General features: G+C 36.9%; 1 protein-coding gene across 1 annotated transcript in view; it reads left to right on the plus strand.

The window, feature by feature from the left end:
* Nucleotides 1-17317, plus strand: part of igsf5b (immunoglobulin superfamily, member 5b) — a 22680-nt gene extending 5363 nt beyond the window's left edge. Inside the window, exons 4-9 of the mRNA XM_082180681.1 lie at nt 9211-9504; nt 11134-11253; nt 12671-12695; nt 13494-13594; nt 15282-15346; nt 16878-17317. Of these exons, the coding sequence (XP_082036807.1) occupies nt 9211-9504; nt 11134-11253; nt 12671-12695; nt 13494-13594; nt 15282-15346; nt 16878-16985 (713 nt within the window). The 3' untranslated portion in view covers nt 16986-17317. The remainder of the gene's footprint in view (nt 1-9210; nt 9505-11133; nt 11254-12670; nt 12696-13493; nt 13595-15281; nt 15347-16877) is intronic.
* The last annotated feature ends 4556 nt before the right edge of the window (nt 17318-21873 follow it).

Here is a 21873-nt window from a genome sequence, read left to right on the forward strand (position 1 = left end):
CATCCATCCATCCAACCAACCATTTATCTATACAAACATTCATCCATCCATCTACAAGGTTATTTTTCTAAAACAAAACATTGAACAAATTATACTTTCCCACCTGAGGCCCAAAGTACCAGTGTTATACTGTAACTGCCATAGACGCTGGGTGTAAACCATAGAAGAATGTGCCACCATCAAATGACCAAATTTGAAAGGTGAGACTTTGTTTCATATCAAAAGTAACCTGGTCTGTCCTGTCTGTCAGCGCGTTGTCAGTGTCCTCTCTGCTCCGCGATGTATTTTTCAATGCGTGAGAACATGGTGTGGCGTGAGAGCAGCGTGGCTTGTCGGACATAGCAACAGTAACTAAAGGGGGCGGGTCTTTGCGAACGGTCAATTGTGTTTAACAAACACACTGTCACAGCAGCCAAAAAGACAAAATATATAATAGAGTTAAGAGCCCAACTAATGGAAACACTAATCACTGTTATGGTGACTTCAATTGAAACACATTAGAGTTAAACCTCTGTTAATTCTCAATAACAACTTATGTAGACGTCTGACAGAAATAAAGTAAATCTGGTTATTAATAAGTGAAGCTGGTAATGCTGTTTGTGGAGTTGTTTAATCCTCCTCTGCTGACATCTTCAGAGGTTTAATGTCTTCTTTTATCTTCAGTTGATTTCATCTAAGGCTGTGGCTGAAGTCAGTCGTAGTTCTTGTGTTTCTGCTCGTCTCTTTTTCTGTTCTCTTCTTTCCTTCAGTGATTCTGCTTGTTAACAGGCTTATTAAGGCTGAGATGACTCCATATTTAATATACACTGATTTTATGGCTCAGATACGGTCCAGTTCTGGTTTATTTCTTTGCTCTTGGGCGACACATAGCATTGCTATGGCCTGCTTGTGGCCCAGATCTGGCAAACAGGAGTGGTCCGCCCAAGAGCCGTCATTCCACACTGCATGTGGGCCAGATCATCATTCCACATGTGCCAGATGTGGGCCGGATCTGGGAAGACACAATGTTGCTATATGGGTAGTCATGTGGATAATGACACCATTCCCTGAAAATTACTTGTGTATCAACAAGAATAAAAATACCTATCGCTAAAAATATGTACAAATCTCCAGCAACTCTTTTGCTCCATAATGATTATGAATTGAAGATATTCTTGTTCACACATTGGCTATGTGCTGATATAAAGGCCAGATCCTTCTGAATGCAGAGAAGCTGTCATTTTTTTTATACGAGATGGCTGATTTGGGAGTGAGCATCGACTAAGGTGTTTTTCATGCAGGGGAATTCATTCGCTGCTGGCTGAAGTGAAGACTGCTGCTCTGGCAGTTTTGACGGAGCATATGACATTGTCGATGCCAGAGCAAAGGCTCTTGGGATGGGAATCGATTGGGGACCATTAAAAATACCTGCTGCAAAGCCACTCAACCAGGCGGTAAACAGAGACAGAAAGCACTGCTCGACTCTAATCTTAGATTCAGGAGCCATCAGAGCCCATCTGGTCCACACATTTCTCACCCTGACTTGTCATTCTAATGGGAACCAAAAATGAAAGTCATATTGCTTCTTACTGCAGAAACTGACTAATATTCTCAGTTCTTATAAGGTCTTTAATAAAAATTAATAATTATTATATTATATTATATTATATTATATTATGTTATATTATATTATGAATACACTAGAAAAAGTTTTATTTAAGCTGTAGTTTGTTTCAGTAAAAATATCAAAACATCCTAAACAAAGATGTTATAGGACAATTATAGTTAACTAAAACTGTCTAATACCATTTAAAAATTCTCGAAATAAAACAAACGTTAACTAAAACAAAATAACTAAACCTATTTCAGCTAGTTTCTCATTTTATTGATGACTTTGTGTGTCACGTCTGTTCTGGATTTGAGTTTTGCTTGAGTTGTGTTCTTGTTTGATTTGCACTGTTCCTGTTCAGATTCCTTTGTCCCCATTCATTGGTTATCATGGTTTTTTATTTGCCCTCCTGTGTCACACCTGTGTCTAGTTAATAATTAGTCCCTCGTCTTTCTCAGCCTTTCTTTGTCATGTCTCGTCAATACTTTGGTGGTTGTTCTGTGCATCTTGTTTTGTTTTCTAGAGGATAAAGCACATTATAAGCATGAACTTGTGGGAATGAGTATAGTTATGTGCAATACCCTCAATCCTGTGCTAAAATTCAGGCCCTAAGTAGACAATATATGCATTCATAATATATTCAGGATTTTTAAATATAAATTCTGACTTATATCTATATATTCAGGATTTACATTGATATATTCAGAATTATAACTACATATTCAGACTTCATATAATTATTTCCTGTTTGGCCCTTCATTATGTAAACTTCCTTATATATATATATATATATATATTTACACAGTCAATTAGTCAGGCCAATTAGTAAATTTGGACGATATTTGCCCAAAAATCTGGCATCATATTTGGCAGGCTTTTTGTTGCTAGGACCCCAAATATCTTATATATTTATAATATGCTTTAAGACAAACCATGTGTAAATTCATAAGTCGACACCATTGCTGAGTATTTTCTCCTTAAAACTGCAGTGAGACAGTCTCAAAAACACGGTTTGAAATCGCTGGTGTTTCTGACGTCACAAACTACCTTGTAACCAATGAGATCAACGTGTAATCGTCAACGAGAGGATCTTTGAGCTGGTGTGAGTGAGTGGAGGCGGGGCTCATTTGCATATTCGTAGAACTGCGTATACTAAATGAGGCAAGGGTGTAGAGTTACAATCAAGTTTTTTTTAAAGAATTTTCTACAATCAAGAAAAAACGTTTCAATATATCATTTTAGTGATCAAAGATGAGTTTTAAGGGATACAATAATTTACTACAGGGGGACTTTAAAATCATAAATGGATGCAGCCTTATTGGGACATTACTTGTCCCTTCCCTAATTTTTTTTTCTTTTTTTTTTCAGTTCTTATTCAGAAGGTGCAGGTGTTTCTGTAGAACTCCAGGATTTATTTTCATAAGCCTGTCTGTAATAAACTGGCCTATCAGATCTCTTTTAGACAGCTAAAAGTCCTATGTTCCTCAGTATTCCTATTCCATAGATAAAACACGTCAATCTACAGATACATTACCAAATCAATCACTTTTTAAGACCTAACTGGATTTATTCCTCAATAATTAATCTATTCTATGACTGCTACTAAACCACAGCTCAGCTAAAAGCTAAAGAAATGACCTGAGACTCTCTCTATATTATGGAGTAATCCCATTCATCACTAAGATCACAAATTTGACTTGGTATATGTGCCTATTAACAGTCGTGTGTGTTTAATAGAGCCGTTCCATGTGGATGTGGGGCGAGTCTGTGACTAACAGTGCTTTGGAATTAATTGGGCGTCTTGGCATTCATTTTCAGTTAGCAGTCAGCATCTCTCGCAGTGATTTGTGATACACTGGGTCAGACGTACAGTTGAAGGGCGCCCACAAATCTTCAGGGAACCACAAATCCTCTTCACTCCTTTCATTACAAAAGGCTCCCATTCATTTGCATGTGCTGGACTAAACGCAATAGCGGTTTCTCATCAAGACAAACAGACCGGCCCACGTGTGATTGGGCATGTGTGCAGAGATTCACAATCGTCATTGTTTTTGCCTTCAATTACTGTATTGACTTTTACTGATGTGGACGCCAAGTGAAAAAATACCCAAAATACCATTTGTGAACATAGTATACTATGTTTTTATGTTGTAACTTTAGAAGTATACCTTCCCTGTTTTGTTCAAAGTTTTGCTAACCTTCAATTTGATAATTTTGCAAACATTATGGGAATTTTACTTATGAATGTTATCTGAAATCGCCACCTTGTAAAATAGTAAAGTTTTTATTCTCTGTTAAAAATTTGAGTGGGAAATTACAGTATATTCCATGTTAATAATTGCATTACTTTCACAGTAATTTCTCAGTAGGACTTATTTTGTATCTAACGGCACTCTTGGAAATTTCTTGTAAAATCTACAACATCATACTGAATACATTATGTTGTGGAGTTTAATGTCACACCATTCAAAGCTAAATCTCAGCAGCTGCTTTACTATTGATAAATATCCCTACAAAACAATTATGAATTTTGGTAAATCTTTATGCTGAAATAACGCTAATAATAGTATACTTTGACTACCTTAAAGTCAGCCAATTAGCTTATTCTATATTATATCTTGTCATTGTTTTAACAAATGTTTCTTCTGACTTGGCTAGATCAGAAATTTTTATATGAATATGAATATACAAGGTGCAAGATCCCACGCTAATGTAACACTGATCACCATCATGGTGACTTCAAAACAATTACTGTACTAAACAATATAATTTCTTAAAGTGGGATCATGGTTAAAGATAATTCACAGTAAAACAAGAGCAGTAAATGTCTGTGATGTCAGCATCATTTTGCTGTTGATTAACAGTAATTCGTAAGAAAATTACCCAGCATGCATTAATTTCACTGTGCATTTCTTAGTAAAAAACGTTTTTTTTTTTACAGTTGTAACCTGTTATGACCTCAAAACTATTTTACCATAGTGTGTTAATACATTTTGGTGTTTGCATCACATAACCAGCTCCATTTGTATGGCTTTTCTGCCATAGTAATCTTATAAGTATGAGTCATGATAAAAGAAACATTAACACTAATGTTCAGGTGTATGTTATTCATAACACGATAAAGCATTAACCTTTTATACCATGATACAACAATCTAATACCCAGACAGCAACATAGTGTCGGCCCAGATCCGGTACCTGTTGAATCCACATGTACCAGATGTGGAAAATATAAGCCATTTTTGCGTATGTTGCAGACATTGCGGGTGGTTGCCAGGGTGTTGCTAAGGTGATCTGTGGGTTTTTTAGCATGTTGCTAGGGTGCTCAGGGAGTTGGCAGGTTGTCCAAATCAAAAGAGCCCACCCACAAGTCTCTGATATTCTCGTCCGTAGTTTGGGTTCTCCTTCAATGTAAGTATGGGATATTTTTTGCCGTTTTTATCATCCACACATGTCCTATGAGTCCTAGGACATAATACTGGGACACATTCATTCTAATCTTGAATACTATTTAGGATGGATTGTATGAGAACTGGGACGTAGCCCATCTCTTATTCATATTCACTTTCGTTATGACTTTCCTCAATAGATTAGCTTGGCAAGAGAATCAGGCTTAGGACGTAAATCAGGAAGGGCAAACGTGTGTCAGCCTTTCGGACTCAGGATTGCTCACAAAGCTTTTCATTAGAGGCATGGCCAGCCATACTTCTTCCAGATTAAACGCTGTCTCATAGACAGTAATTTTCCCTGCCTGGCCCTCCTGCTGAAAAAAAAAAAAAAATCACCCAGTTGACACGGGATGAATGGCTCTGCTTTCAAATTACACCGTCAAGACCAGACACAGACTCAGCGGAAGATATTTATGTAACTCTTATTGTTATCAAAAAAAAACAAAAAAAAAACATTATTAAAATATTCAGTCTGTAACTTGAACTTGATAATGATTTCATTTCAGTATAACTTACTGACACATAACTCACACACTTTTTGTGCTATGGATGTGACTGTCTGATCAGCCTGGTGTCACTGTTTGGGCCTAAAACGAACTTTTTGCCACACCTGCCAATGGCCGGTGACTTAAGAAAATGTATCGGCCATAAATATTTTTTTTACTGGCCATAAAACTGTTTTTGCAAAGACGACTTGGGTTACTTGGCTGTAGCCCTGTTCCCTGAAAAAGCGGGAACGAGATGCTGCGCTTGATTTAAAAACATTTTCGTTTGACCAGTTGTGAAGACGTGTGGCAAACACGCCAAGAATTTGGCTTAAATAACCTCTGAAGATGATGTCAAGTCAAGTCAAGTCAAGTCAAGTCAAGTCAAGTCACCTTCATTTATATAAGACGTTTTCCCATAGCGCTTAAGGCCACGTCTACATTAATCCGGATACATTTGAAAACGGCGTTTTCGTTTATAAACGCTCTCCGTCCACACTAGCGTTTTCAGGTGTTTTCGGACGTTTCAGTGTGGATGAGAAACTTTCAAAAAACGCCTGAAATTGCTAAATTCACCTTTACTGCGCATGCGTAAAACCCCACAAAAGATCACAGATATGATTCAGATGGAAAAATAAATAATGAAGTTATCGCGCAATTCTTCTGACAGGATAATTTTGTTCAGTAAAATATCTCACCATTCACTGATGCGGTCCAGGTCGCACGCAGTCACCATATGTTTGGTCTAAAACGCTCTCATGTATTGCCGCAGGACAGCAAATGTGAGTTAATTCTGTCATCTTTGCAGGACTGTGATATGAAGAGTGAGCAATGTAGAGTATTTTTAGCAACAGTGTGAAAGTGAATAGCACAAAACAGGCACAATACTGGTATAAACATGAATATCTATTGGTATAATATGCGTCACATGACTAAATTTACGTCATCGGTTTTAAATACCACCGGTTTCACAGTCCACAGTTTTTCAAAATAACCATGTACGTGTAAACGGGGCCTAAATCAAGCGCAGCATTGAGAGTAGCTTTTGAAAGCGAACAGGCAGTTATGACACCAACATTTTAGATACGAGTGAAAATTCACAATTTTCAGGTACAAAAATTGAATAAAGTAGGCTAATCAAATCTAAAATTACACTGCATAGTCGTCACTGTATAATTTAACAAAGATTAATGCTTATTAAAGTTTCAAAAGTTATTCAGTCAAGAGCAGTGAGTATTATTTAACATTAAAAATGCCGACAGCAGCAGGTATATTAGGCTGCTGTCACTTTAAGACTGAATGTACGGATCCAATATCACCATCTATTCTGTCATTCTGTACACATGTGTTTTTTTTCTCAACTGTTTACATTCATTTAATACGTAACTGACTATGTTTACTAGGATACTCACAGACAAGGGCATATTTTTAACATATTTTTTGGTGAATTTGTCCATTCAAGCGCAAGAAGATGTGAAAGAGAACTCAATGTAGTATGTGCTCTGTTTAAACTTCCCTCACAGCGTGCGAGTAATGAATTTAGTTCCCGTTCTTGTCTTCTAGAACTTGAATATTTAAGTTGGCAAGGCTTAAACTTTCGTGATGATGCAGCGCTGGCATGTCAACTGTTCCAAACGTCATTCATGTTTGTTCACATTCATGTTCTCACACATTGTATCGTTAGAATTCATACAAATTTTACCGACCACCGGTTACTGATGTTGACTTTACAGTTCTGAATGGCTCTGCTCCTCACATGGATCCTGAAGATTTGGAGTACAGTGCAATATTAAAATTGATTGTGTTTATGATCATTTTATGGTGTGTTTTATATTCTTACATTCAGAAAACTGCTGTGCCTTATGGCAAACAAAATAAATATTACATAATTGTTAAACGATTACAGACATTTGATTCTTTTTAAGATTTTAAAGTACTGATACCTCAAATCATATGGCTTATTGATGCTATTATGATCAGACTTTGTTGCCTGGTTGATGGTGAGCTCTCTTGGTTATAGGACCACCTAGCAATTGCCCAGAACACCCTAGCAACGCCCTAGCAATGTGGCAAACACCCCACAAGAACTGCTCTGTCAACCAGCCAAAACATCCTAGTAGTGAGTTGGCATTTGTATCATTAAAACTTGTAAAACTTTTGTGTTTAAATATAATTATAACAGCAATCACTTGTTGTTTTTTAACCATAATCACATTGTGTGTTAGTTAAAGGGCCATATATAACAAAGACATAATGTCCACGACATGACCTATGAGGTACAGTATAAGACAATCATTAGCCTTACTCAGTAAAACCTCCAAATGAATTGCTGTGGCCATGCAGTTCACTAAGAGAAAGCGAAAGTTTCCACTAATTACCCAGCTGTCTATAACAATTCACTGCTTTACCTTTTGTTTCTCTTTCCAGGGGGAATAAAAAGCCCATCATTTGTTCTTTTAAAAGAGACAATTTAGCTGTCACACACTTACCAGTCACATCAACTAGTCAATTATGAACCATCAATCATTTAAAAATTGTGGAAAGTGGAAAAGAAACACATATAAAGTGGCCTCAAAAGGTGTTTAACACCTAAGCCACACTTAAAATGTTTAAATGTCTTTGCAATATTTTATAAAATAGAAAACAGAGTGACATTCATTTAAAAGAAAAAGCACATAACATGCCTTTCAAGTAAAACATTTCACAAAAAGTCTAAGGCCTCTAAATGATCAACATGATCAAAACTTTGCTGAAAAACCTGTTAGACACATCTACTACATGCCTTCTGTCGTCCGATTGATAGTTTATACCTTTTAGCTAATAAACGGCCTTTTAATTGTAAAAACATCCACCTTCAGGTATTGGTTCACATGTCTTTTTGCTGTGAAATCTTTAATGATTTTAGAAGGTGAACATAAGAATAACAGTTATATTGTAAGTAATATTTCAAGATGAACACTTACTCATTGTGAGTATCAAATATGATACATCATCAGGCCTTTGAGAAATGTGTATTTGTACAATCATTTTGTATTGCATTATATGTGTTGTCCTCCAAAATTACTCATCTTACTACGATCTGCTCTAAAGATCTCATATGAGCCATAAAAGTTTTTTTCCGACTATTTTTCCATATGTCAGGCTTTACAGGGTTAAATGATAAAACAGGTTTTAGTTTCACTAAGAAAATAATCTGTAGAAAAGTGGAAAGGTTACTGGTCATTTTCTGCCAGGACTTCTTCCAGTTACACTTTATTTTGAGGTGTCTTTGTTACACTGTAATTATACATTTAAGTACTGAGTAATATTAAGTAACTATGACATTTACTTATTAGGGTTAGGGTTAGGGTTAGTTGCATGTAATTATGCATAATTTATAGTTATTACTATAGTGACTACATGTACACTTTGAAATACATTTACCCATAAATTAACCTAAAAACACAAAGCACAGCTTTATACAAAATACGTGTAAAACTGATACGGAAAAAATAGATGCGGAATCTATATGGAAAATACCTTCATATAAACAGTACATTGGACCTTATTTTTACAGACTTTTGCTGATGTGAGTGCGTATGTTTTTGTCAATGAATGCAATGAAATTAATATATGTTATTAAGAATTATGATGAGATAATAATAACTTTTTGAGTTCACATAACTCAAAATGTCTTGTTTTAAATCTAGAAAAAGGAAATGTCAGGATTTTGGAGGGTGACCTGTCAGTTCAAGAAGGAATGCTCGTCACCTTCCACTGCCAAGCGCTTGGCTGGTATCCGAAGCCTTCAGTGTCCTGGCTGGTCAACGCCACCGCTGTGGACAGAGGCGACTACAACACCAGCAGTCTTCAGGACCCCAGCGGCCTCTTCAACTCCACCAGTGTGCTCGAGATGAAAGCAGAGGCGAGCAGCGCAGTGGAGTGTGTGGCGTCTGTGTCTGCAGCTTTAGCCCAGCAAACCAGCAGCGTCAAGCTGACTGTAGGTACGAGTGATCGGACGTTAATGAACTCCTCCTGCAGATAAACTAATGCGCATTAACAGTTTCATCACTTTGTTTAGGTACAATACTTATTGCATCTTGCATTTTGTATTGCAAAACACTCGTGCTGATATTGAGGTGGGATACGGGTGAGGTTCGGCACAGGTTTGGTGGTATGGGTACACTGTAAAAAAAAAAAAAAAGTTACATTTACGGAAAAAAACTGCCAGCTGTGGTTACCAGAAATTTCCAGTAAAAAATACGGTAGCAACATTTTAGGTTTTACAGACTTACCTTAACATTTACAGTAATAAACCGTATTTCATTATCTGATATAATGTTAATTTACCGACCTATTGAAATATTAATTTCTGTTTTGTACCATTGTTATACACTGACAACCAACAATCACAGCAGTAATGAGTCACATGATCAATCAAAGCTCATCACAAGCAGTTCTTCCACAAGAAAGTTAATACTAATATATGTAGAAGCTGCACAGTGTCATTCATAAACACCATCATCATCAAACATTAAACACCATCATGGTAACAATAAAAATTCAATAAACATTAATTTAACAACATTAAATGTAACATAAAACCCTAATGTACATAACTGATTAGAAAAAAACTAAGAAAACTATGACGAAACATAGTTATTTCAACAAAAATACATCAAATGTGAAGTGTCACGCAGGGAATTGTGGGAATGTAAATTTACGGTTTTTCTCTTGTTCGTTTTCACTTCCAAAAACTGTAAATTTAACGTTACGGTAAAATTACATTAAATGTACCATTAGATCTATCACAGTTATTTAGTAAGGAAACTTTCTGTTAACCAATGAACAGTTTTTCACTGTAGGATTTTTACAGTCTTTTACTGTTAAAATCACGATCATTTTTTGCGGTGTAGGTTTAAGAGGGTGGGTTATGGTGTAAGGGAAGGGTCAACAGCGTAATTATTGAAGTAACTGCAGAAATTAATTACAGCTGTAACTATAAGCAGGTATTTCCAAATATAAGTATGTATGTACACAATAAATGCATTGTATCAAATTATTAAATGTTAGACAATATAAAGTAGGACAGATGGATGATATATCAATGTGAAAATCCTTAAAAGTTTTGAAAAAGATTTATTTTGTTTAGATTTCTTTTTTCCACTTGATTTAATTGAATCTTATTGTAGAGATACTGCATGTGTTATATGATGGTGAACATGTTTCTGGATCAACATCCCAATCAACCAATCAGATTTGAGGGACAAGTTTACAGTTAATGTCAAGTTTAGGTTTACAACCAGGGTTATGTGCTTGTACATTAGAGTTATTCACTATCTCTGATTTTAGGGATAAGTTATGGGTAGGGTTAAGTTTAGGGCTAGGGATAAGGTTAGGACGATGTTTTTGGAGTGGATTGTTGTACCAGGATCAATAAAATAAGTTGACCCAGGAATATGTCTTACTTGACAAAATCACGTTGACCGTTATATGATATACTGTAAGTGACAGTGGGTAAGTAGGCTGCATATAATGTCTTCTCCTTATAGCTATAAAATACTGAATAAATGCATTGGGTCAGTTTGTGCATATAAATGAAGTGGCCATAAACGTACAAATGTGTTTTGCAGTGGCACCGCAAACTACACAGCAGGACCACACAGTTGTGATCGCCGTGATAGTGTCGGTGTGTACCATCATTCTGCTGGCAGCGCTCCTCCTCATCTTGTGCTATAGAAAAAAACGGACAAGTAAGCAAATCCATGCTTTACATTTCTCCTAAAAAGTTCTCTTTAAATCTCTCCTGCAAGTTATTAAACCAATGAAGAGAGAAGTTAGCAGTGCTTGCCATAAATCGGAGCAAAGGCAAGGACACATTGTAGTAGATTGAGCTGTCAGCAGTAAAGGGCAGTTTAAAGGTTTTACTGCACCACTCACCTGCCATATAAAGTGCTTACACATCATTTAGCAAAATGGATAAACCGTTTAAGATGGAAAACCTATTAACAATGTCATTTTTCGAAATGTTCTTTGTTTTTATCTTTCTTTGCTCATTATTTGTCAAAGCACACATTATCAGTGGCTAATTTAGAGAGATATTCTACTAAGACCTGTGGAAAAAATAGGCTATTGAAAATATATTACAGCACATACTCTCTGTACTTTGAAATGCCTTTCAAACTTTTTATAGTTACATTTTTTTACCTAAGGTATTACATATTCATTAAGAATACTGACAGATTTATAAATGGCAATGAGTAAACATGTTTCACTACTAAAACATTCAATATGAAAATATTTAATACAATAATAAAAACAATGTTTTGAGAGTATTATAAGTATTTTTCGTAGGGTGTTATAACATTTCTACGGGCAGATTTTTCACGACAACAATGTATAGAAAAACAGAAAAAAAAAAAGCTGTATTCTGCTGCCAGGCCAGTAGTTGGCGATGTTGCTTTGTAAAGAAACACTACGCTGCTGTAGACTGAACATGACGTCACCATTTACACAAATTCATGATTTTGTAATTTACACGGAGCCAATAACTGTACAGTTTTCAAAAACTCGCACTTTGAAACCCGTTTTCAAAGTTTGCGTTTTCAGGCCACATAAAACGCTGTTGTCGTGTAAATAAACAGCAAAAACACATTAAAAACTTGATGTCGTGTAAACAGCCCCTAAGACTATATAGCATGATATTCCAGATGAGTTCAAGTCTAAACCATATTTTGACCTGTAAAATCCCATCTATTTTTACTTGTTGCCATACATTGTTGTTTTGTATATTTGTTATTGTAGTATACAGTGGACAGTGGATCTCATATTTGTTACAGTCTCTTATCCTCTTGTTGCACCATGCAGCTATTAAGATGTCATGCTATTCAGGCTTGCTACCAGGACTGCCTGAGGCTAGAACCAGAAATATCAAGTTACATGTCTGCTAACACTTTAGTTCAGGGTCCAACTCTCACTATTAGCTGGTTGCTTACAGTATTAGCATGCATATTAGGATTTTGGCTTTTTATTAGTACTTAAAAAGCACATATTAATGCCCTTTTCTCAATGACCATATTCTATATCACTTAAACCTACCCAATACCTAAACTTAACAACTACCGACTCTAATCTAAAGTGTGACCAGTTTTCTTTTTTTTTCTTTTACAGAATTGAGCTCTGAAAATAAATGCAGGTAAGACTTGTAAGAAAGGTAAGAGTTGTTTTTGTACATTACATCCATTTTGAGTATTTTCTCTTCTGCACCATGCATTTGGAAAATGATCAATAAGTGACAAAGTTTTAATCTTTCTGAACATTGAACATCATCTACTTTTCCCATTTATAAAATGCTAACACTAACACAGTAATGTTTCATAATATACAAAGGCTATAATATCACTATATGAAGAAATATCTTGATGCTCGTTTTTGACATTCATTGCACACACATACGTGAGAAAAAAAACATGTGATTGACTTATCACAGCAGCACTATTACACATTTTAAAGCTATTAAAACAATAGCCATGAAATAAATCATGGAAATATTGAAGAGAAATACAGCGTTTTCCATAAACTCCAAACACTGCTATGCAGAGAGAAACTGATTTTGCTCAGTATTGCATACTATTGCCTACATATTTCTTGTCATATCAAGTCATCACCTTCATTTATAAAGCGCTTTATACAATACAGATAGAAGCAGCTTTTTGGTGAGTCATTGTTCAGCTGAGGTCAGTTCAGGTGTTGATTGAATTAAGTTCAATTTAAAGATCATCAAATATAAAGTGAGTTCAATTCAGCTATAGTGCAGCTCTGGAGAAAACAGTGATGTTATTGTCTAGCTCAGTTCACTTCTCATCAGTTCTTCTAGTTTCAATAGTGTCAGTGGTTCTAGTTCCCTGAAGACCTCTACTCTGGCGTTTGATTCTGAACATAGCCACTGACTTTGTAAGAAAAACTGTTTATTGTATTGCATATGTCTTTCCAGCTCCTCCTCATGGACTGTCAATTTAAGCAGTGAGAGGAGGTCCGTTGCTGATGAAACCAGAGGAAAAGTGAACCCAGGATACAACGCTGACGACGTAACAAGTAATAGCACCAAAATACAGAATCAACAGAATACCCGGATGTGTTAAACTAATTAAATGGGGCGTAATTTCTGCTTTATTTAATATATTTTCACAGAATTAAACTAAAAAGAAACACAATTTTTAGGATATCAAATATACACTAACAAAAAAGTTAAAAAAGCCTTTGTTTCAATAATGGCTTTTTGCACTTAGTGTTAAAACATTACCAATATTTTGTGCAATTTTGCTTACTGTGTAAATATAAAGTGCCCCCTTACGCTTTTTCAGATATTACCTTTCATGTAGTTAAATAACTGTTTGTGAGAGTAAAAGTTTCTTCAAAGTTTCAAAGATCAAAGTGCGTGATAAATGGAGTTATTAGAAGACACAGGTTTCCACTTTGCATGCACTTCCAAAGGATGAGGAATCGGGCTCGAATTGATACGGTAAAACTGATGCCATCATTACTCTTCACATCACTGTATCAAGTGCTGAGGAAGATCCAGAACTGAAATTAAGATAGTATAATGTCTGTCTGGATTCTGACCAATCACAACAGACTGGGCCATCTGACCAATCAGAGCAGAGTAGACCAATCACAGCAGACTGGGTCATCTGACCAATCAGAGCAGAGTAGACCAATCACAGCAGACTGGGCCATCTGACCAATCAAAGCAGAGTAGACCAATCACAACAGACTGGGCAATCTGACCAATCAGAGCAGAGTAGACCAATCACAACAGACTGGGCAATCTGACCAATCAGAGCAGAGTAGTCCAATCACAACAGACTGGGTCATCTGACCAATCAGAGCAGAGTAGACAAATCACAACAGACTGGGCAATCTGACCAATCAGAGCAGAGTAGACCAATCACAACAGACTGGGTCAACTGACCAATCAGAGCAGAGTAGACCAATCACAACAGACTGGGCCATCTGACCAATCAGAGCAGAGTAGACCAATCACAACAGACTGGGCAATCTGACCAATCAGAGCAGAGTAGTCCAATCACAACAGTGAGAAAATGAAAGTGACCTTGGATGCATGTAAACCTTGTAAAGATTTATGCATGTAAAGATTGTTGCGCCTCCATCTTGAAAATACATTAGCCAAAGAGGGACATACCTGGAAATTCAAGCTTCGCCTTTCGCGTTTTTACACGAATACGAGGGGGAGATTACTCGCGACTGCCGGCAGATTTGAATTAATACGGCCACCGTAGGAGTTAAAACGCCCTTGGAATGGGAGGGGCTAGAAAGTAATATTCAGTTGGTAGGAGACAAAATTAGGAACCTTTAAAATAGTATAATAGGGGCACTTTAACTAAAACTAAACCCGTAAAAAAACATTTGTTGCTTGAAATTAAATGAATTTGAACTGAAATAAAATAATAAAATAATATATTTAGTCAGGTTTCTATACTTAAAACAAGGAAAAAAATAAGGGGAAAAAAATACACTTAATTTGTACATTTTCTTAAAGAGATGTCTTTTTGTTGAAAGATTTCTTATAAAGACCATCAAACAAGTCTTACTATCTTAAAATGTAAGTATATTTTGCTTTAGTTATTTTACTGGATAACAAAACAAGCACGTTTAATATGTATTTCAGTCCAGCAGTGAGAGCACATTGAGCAGTGTAAGTTCTGTCTGTAAGATTTTAGGCAGTGTGAAGTCCCACACACAACTGCTCTTCACCCCGCAGGTTCAGGACACAGTGACCTCAGGAATAGAGCTGACAGCCCGATAAACATCATCAGCTCTTCACGGGTAAGAGGAGAGAGAATTACAGCCTCTGCATTATTCAAAACGAGTGGGTTTTCTGACACCTCAGTGTAAAGTCTTCTGCCTCACACCTGGGGAAACGCTGGTCTCTCTATTACTGCGTGAAGGAATATTCAGCCAAACATTTAAATACTGTGTAAATGCTTTATATAATCCTTTTTTATTTGTGAAAATACCTTTTATTTTCTATTATCGTACTGTGGAGCAGCAATGAGCTCTATATAACCTATTATGTTTAAAGTCCCCCTGTGGTGAAAATCCAGCTTTTAATGTTGATTATATGTCTATGTGGTGTTTTTATGTGCTTTAAGACAAACCATGTGTAAATTCATAAGTCGACACCACTGTTGAGTATTTTCTCCTTAAAGGGATATTCCACTTTTTTTGGAAATAGGCTCTCCCAGAGTTAAACAGTTGAGTTTTACCGTTTTCGAATCCATTCAGCCGATCTCCGGGTCTGGCGGTACCACTTTTAGCATAGCTTAGCATAGATAGATCATTGAATCGGACAGGACCATTAGCATCTCTCTCAAAAAAATGACCAAAGAGTTTCGATATTTTTCCTATTTAAAACTTGACTCTTCTGTAGTTACATCGTGTTCTAAGACCGACGGAAAATGAAAAGTTGCGATTTTCTATTCGATTTTCTATTCTAATTCTATTTTCTAACCTATTAGACCTATTTTCAGGCACTGCGTCATATCATTACGCCTGCTGGACTCATGGTACGGCAGCAAAGTTTCTTGATTATTACGCAGGAATGAGAGTATAGTTCCTAGCCATATCAGCCTAGAAAATCGCAACTTTTCATTTTCCGTCGGTCTTAGTACACGATGTAACTACAGAAGAGTCAAGTTTTAAATAGGAAAAATATCGAAACTCTTTGGTCATTTTTTTGAGAGAGATGCTAATGGTCCTGTCCAATTCAATGATCTATGCTAAGCTATGCTAAAAGTGGTACCGCCAGACCCGGAGATCGGCTGAATGGATTCGAAAACAATCTCGGAATGATACATTTCTATAAAGGCAAAATTTTGGTAGAATTAGATTTTCACTTTTATTTTGATGGTCCCTTTAACACATTCTGTTGACTATAAGTAAAACGTTTCGTTGCAACGGCACCAACATAACTCTCATTAGAGTATTAGTAGAGTATTAGTAGACTGGTAGGGTTAGGGTTAGAATAAGTTGACATGTAGTTGCAAAGTTACTTGTAGTCAGTAGAATGTCTGTTGGAGGAGCATCACAATAAAGGGTTAGCAGATATTAAGCAGACAGTGAGTTTCCTGATACTCTAATGAGAGTTAGTTGACATGTACAGGTAGTTGCAAAGTTACTCAACAGAATGTTCAAAAGGGACCATCACAATAAAGTGTTTACATACAATTTTCTTATGAATGACCTGATATTCCAGTGTAAAACAAGCATTTAAAAGTAAATTTCAAGTTTTATTCAAAATGTATTTTGCATCAGTCAGTAAAAAAAGGTTCATTCTCCAAATATCGTTCCTCAACAGGTTCCTGATATTGTCATTTTCAGCTCTCAAAATCAGAACGAGGAAGATGTTTCTAACTTGGACTGCAATGGAGCAAAGAAGACAGTCCGTCGCGTCACTACTGTTTGACCTCAGGGTCAACCGCAGATCGAAAGAAAGGCTGTTTACATGCTGCTGTTTTGGACCAGCTTTCTGTTCAGAGAGAAGCCTGAAATTCAATCTGACCTTACTGTTACTCTAAAGAAGTCATATTGCTGAAGACAAAGATTCACTGACTTGCGGTGATGTCAACTGCATGCAATCACTCAGTCATACAGCCATATCAACAATGCATGTTTGTTTTTTTACTGTAAAAATTCAAGTAATTATTTTGCACTATTTTTTTTACTAGTGTTCCACCTTATTCAATTGGAACATTTTATAAATTATTTATACGGATCAATATTTTACATAATAAAGTACATCCAACATGATCTCATGACCAATTCGTACGAATTCGTACGAGTGATAAAAAGGTGTAGCCTGGGAAAACCCAGACAACTTCCGGCAAATTTAGATTTGCTCTGCAAGTAGTCTGGCAAAGAGCCCATTCAAGCCCATTTCTAATCCTTCGAAATCTCAGCACCAATCAGAAACGTTGGGGCGGGCTTTACACGATGACGATCGCTCTGATTGGTTTTAGGTCTATCCAATTGCGCCCAGAGGCATTTGAGCGATGTCCGTTGGTGAAGCGCAGCAACTTTTAAATGCATTATTATATTAAAATTACAAACACATGAGGACAGTCTCCACGAAAGACCCACTGGCAGATGAACGTGCTGCTACATTTCTCTCCGAAACGGTAGGAAATGAAATTAGATTTAATAGAGGATTTTAACTGTGACAAGATGATTGACAGGGCAGTTTACATGACGGGATGCACGCGACAGATCCGTCCGATAAAGATGATGAAGTAGTATGTCCCAAAGCTTGCCTACTTTTTTGCTACACATTCAAAAGTAAATACCTTTTCTTCACAAAAAGAGTACATACTTTTATGGCGTAGTGTAACTTTGGCGAATTGGCACGCAGCATATGGCTTTACACGATGACGATCGCGATCGTTCTGATTGGTTTTAGGTCTATCCAATTGTGCCCAGAGGCATTTGAGCGACATCCGTTGGTGTCCCTTTGGAAATGAGTTATTAATGGAGCTTTGCCAGACCATAACTCAGTTACTACTGAGAATGGTCTGGTTTTAACCAGGCTAAAAAAGGTGGCTAATTCGTACGAATTCATACGACCTCACTTGTACGAATTTGTACGATTTGTCTAAACCCACGTGATGGGTAGGTTTAGGGGCGGGGTCAGGGGTAGGCCATTCGTATGAATTCATACGAATTGGGCAATTCGTAAAATATGTACGATTTAGCAAAAATCGTACTAATTCGTACGAGTGAGGTCGTATGAATTCGTACGAATTAGCCACCTCAGAATTCGTACGAATTGCCGTGAGATCAGGCTGGTACATCAGTATTGGTATTGCCATTTTTTCGAAATAAAATGAGTGTTACACTGTCAAGTATTCCAACAAAACAACAACGTTTTTCTCAGTTGGTTGAGGGTTCAAATAAGGGAAATGTGCACATTTCTGTCTCTCTTCATGTTTTTCTGGCTGCTCGTCACTCATGGATGGCAACTGCTGAATAAATTAGGGACACCCTCAGTAAGTCACACAAAGCTGTCGTGATATGAGAGGGCGATAACATAACCCTTTTGTTTTTGTTTGGGTCTCCAGACCAGTGTTATCTTTCCTAGACCTGCTTGTGTTACTGAGGTTTTCATTTGCCATTCACAAGTGGTGGATTGATGTCAGGGTCAAGCAGACTGTTTCTCTGGGGTGATTTACAGAGGCCACTGTTTGTCTTTCAAAGACTTCTGTAGTCTGTTTCTCTTCTCTCTGCCGCTCTCCTATTGTTTTGGCGTTTACCACAGAGGATGTCTTGATTGCCTCTCTCTGTTCTGAGAAAATGGTTTTGCAATGCAGTATTTGAGACATGTTAGATAATAAATGTGGTATTCTTCTACAAACCTTCATTGTGTTTGCAATCTTTCTTTTTGCAATAAATTATGAAGTGTCATTTTTTTCCTATTCCATTTTAATATGCAGTCATTTATGGAAGCTTGTTTCCGCCACAGAATAAAACAATAACAATAAAAGATAATTGCAACATTTTATCTCACAATTGCGAGAATATATCTCGCAATTTGGACTTTATTTCTGGCAATTGCGAGTTTATATCTTGCAATTCTGACTTTATATCTCACAATTCTGACTTTATAACACGCAATTGCAACTTTATATCATGCAATTCTGACTTTATATCTCCTAATTGCATGTTATAAAGTCAGAATTGTGAGATATAAACATGCAATTCTGAGAGAAAAAGTCAGAATTGCGAGTTCTCACAATTCTGACTTTACAACATGCAATTGTGTCTTTATATCATGCAATTCTGACTTTATAACATAAATGAGACTTTATATCATGCAATTATGACTTTATAACTCGCAATTGCCTTTTTTTTATTTTTTATTATGTGGCAAAAAACAAGCTTCCATAGCCATTTCTAAAATAAAATAAAAAGTTAACAAACTCTTTTAATCCTAAACATAGGATTAAAATAAAATACATTCATGATATCACAATCGCATACAATTATTCTGTACACTAATGTACAGGGACATTACAGTGTGTCTCAGAAACACATTTGTGTTATATCTGGCACATACAGTATTAGATGCAGGCACTGGCTGCAATCATGTAAATGAAAAGCATCTAATCATGAGCATAAATATTTATTCATGCACATTAGAGCCCAGCCACCACATAAAGGTTTTCGCCTCCAAACAATGATTCAGTCTTTATGTAATTGACCTCAGCTGAATGAACCCTTTTGGAATCAGTCACAGTACTTTGAAACAATTGCAGCCTACTTTGTGCGGAGCGATTCGCTGCAATGCTGATGAATAACTTAACATGTCTTCTCTGTGATTGAAATGCAATCTACTCTAGTGCATCCTTACAACAGGGCATTTAAGTGCTTCCAAAGTCTGTTAGGTGCCACTGTATTAAGTGACTGGCTATCAAAGGGAATTGGAGACAGGAGCCCTTGACATGGTGCTGTTAGCATAATTAAGGCCAACCTAATTAGCAGATTTATGCCTCTTAAAAACCGATGAGTTGAGTAGGAATTACAGAAAAGCTTTACATTTGAGAATCTATAGTGTTCTCTTTTATGTGCAAACTCAGTGGAAGTGGGAGAAGCTCAGAGAATGTCCACCATGTGAATTCAAGCTAACAGCAGAACACTTGAAGCCTTGTTTTGCTTCCCAAAGCGAACAGTCCTGTCTTACTAAATACACTTCAAGTAACCCAGAGTTTCATCACAGTGAATGCGTACCGACAAATCCAGACCAACAGTAACTTTGCTGGAGGACAAAAGTTCTTCCTTGAAGCTTGAGGTATCAAACTCAACACATTTGCTCCAATTTATCATGCAGGCTACAAAGTGTACACTCAGCATGTGACAAATAAAAATAGGCTTTGCCAACTAAATAATACAATGTTCCTGGGGGGCCGGCCAATGTCCAGCAGAGTTCAGCTCCAACCTGACTCAACACCCCACACAGCAACATTGTGACGTCCCAGATCCGGCCCACATCTGGCACATGTGGAAAGCTGATCTGGTCCACATGCAGCGTGGAATGACAACCCTTGGGTGGCTCACTCCTGTTTGCCAGATGTGGGCCACAAGCAGGCCATAGCAATGCCACATGTCAGCCAAGAGCAAAGAAATAAACCAGAATTGGACAGTATCTGAGCCACAAAATCTGTGTATATAAAATATGAAGTCATCTCAGCCTTAATAAGCCTGTTAACAAGCAGAATCACTGAAGGAAAGAAGATAACAGAAAAAGAGACGAGCAGAAACACAAGAACTACAACTAACTTCAGACACAGCCTTAGATGAAATCAACTGAAGATGAAAGAAGACATTAAATATCTAAAGATTTTAGCAGAGGAGGATTAAACAACTCCACAAACAGCATTACCAGCTTCACTTATTACTAACCAGACTGACTTTATTTCTGTCAGACGTATACAGAAGGTTTTTATTGAGAATTAACAGGGGTTTAACTCTAATTTGTTTCATTTGAAGTCACCATAACAGTGATTAGTGTTTCCATTAGTTGGGCTCTTAACTCTTATTATATATTTTGTCTTTTTTGGCTGCTGTGACAATGTGTTTGTTAAACATATTTGCAGCAACAAAGAAAGCTAAAGTGAAACGAGATCAGATGATGATGGTTACCTGTTGATGGTTTTATAATCATCTTGGAATAGACTGATTCACTCAGCTAAGCTAAAGCCCAAAAAACCATAGTGGAGCCAGGGAGATGACAGACCAAGGCGGAGTCAGAGGCACGAGAGAGCTTGGTGTAGCCAGAGGGAAGACGGACCATGGTGGAGCTGAGGTATCGATGAGCCATCCTCAGGCAGTAGAGTTCTCAACGGGCCTGAAAATTACAACCCGACCAGACCCGGCCAGTGGCTTTTAAAGCCCGGACCCGATGTAACCCGACACATCAACATGAATTATCTGCCCGAACCCGGCTCGCGGCCCGACGCGTTTTTCTCATACACGTATTATCATGACCAGCAGACGGGAATTCAAATCAACCTTTAATGTTCACGCCTTTTAACAATACAAACAATACAAACAACTTAAACAACAAACTTTAAATATATAAATAGGCTATATAAATATGCCTTAAATAAAAATCTTCACACAATAATAAATAAAAAGACCCTGTTTTTTTGCTGTCATATTTCATCAGCACCTTGTATTTTGAGCATTGCACATAACCTGTAGAATTTCCATCAGAATCCAACACCACTCCAAACACTTTCCAGACCTTTGATTTTCCCACTCCTGTAGAAGCGACGGTGAATTCATCTGCGGCAAGTTTACTT

This window comes from Leuciscus leuciscus, assembly GCF_965113295.1.
Source record: "Leuciscus leuciscus genome assembly, chromosome: 9".
Classification (NCBI taxonomy): Eukaryota; Metazoa; Chordata; class Actinopteri; order Cypriniformes; family Leuciscidae; genus Leuciscus; species Leuciscus leuciscus.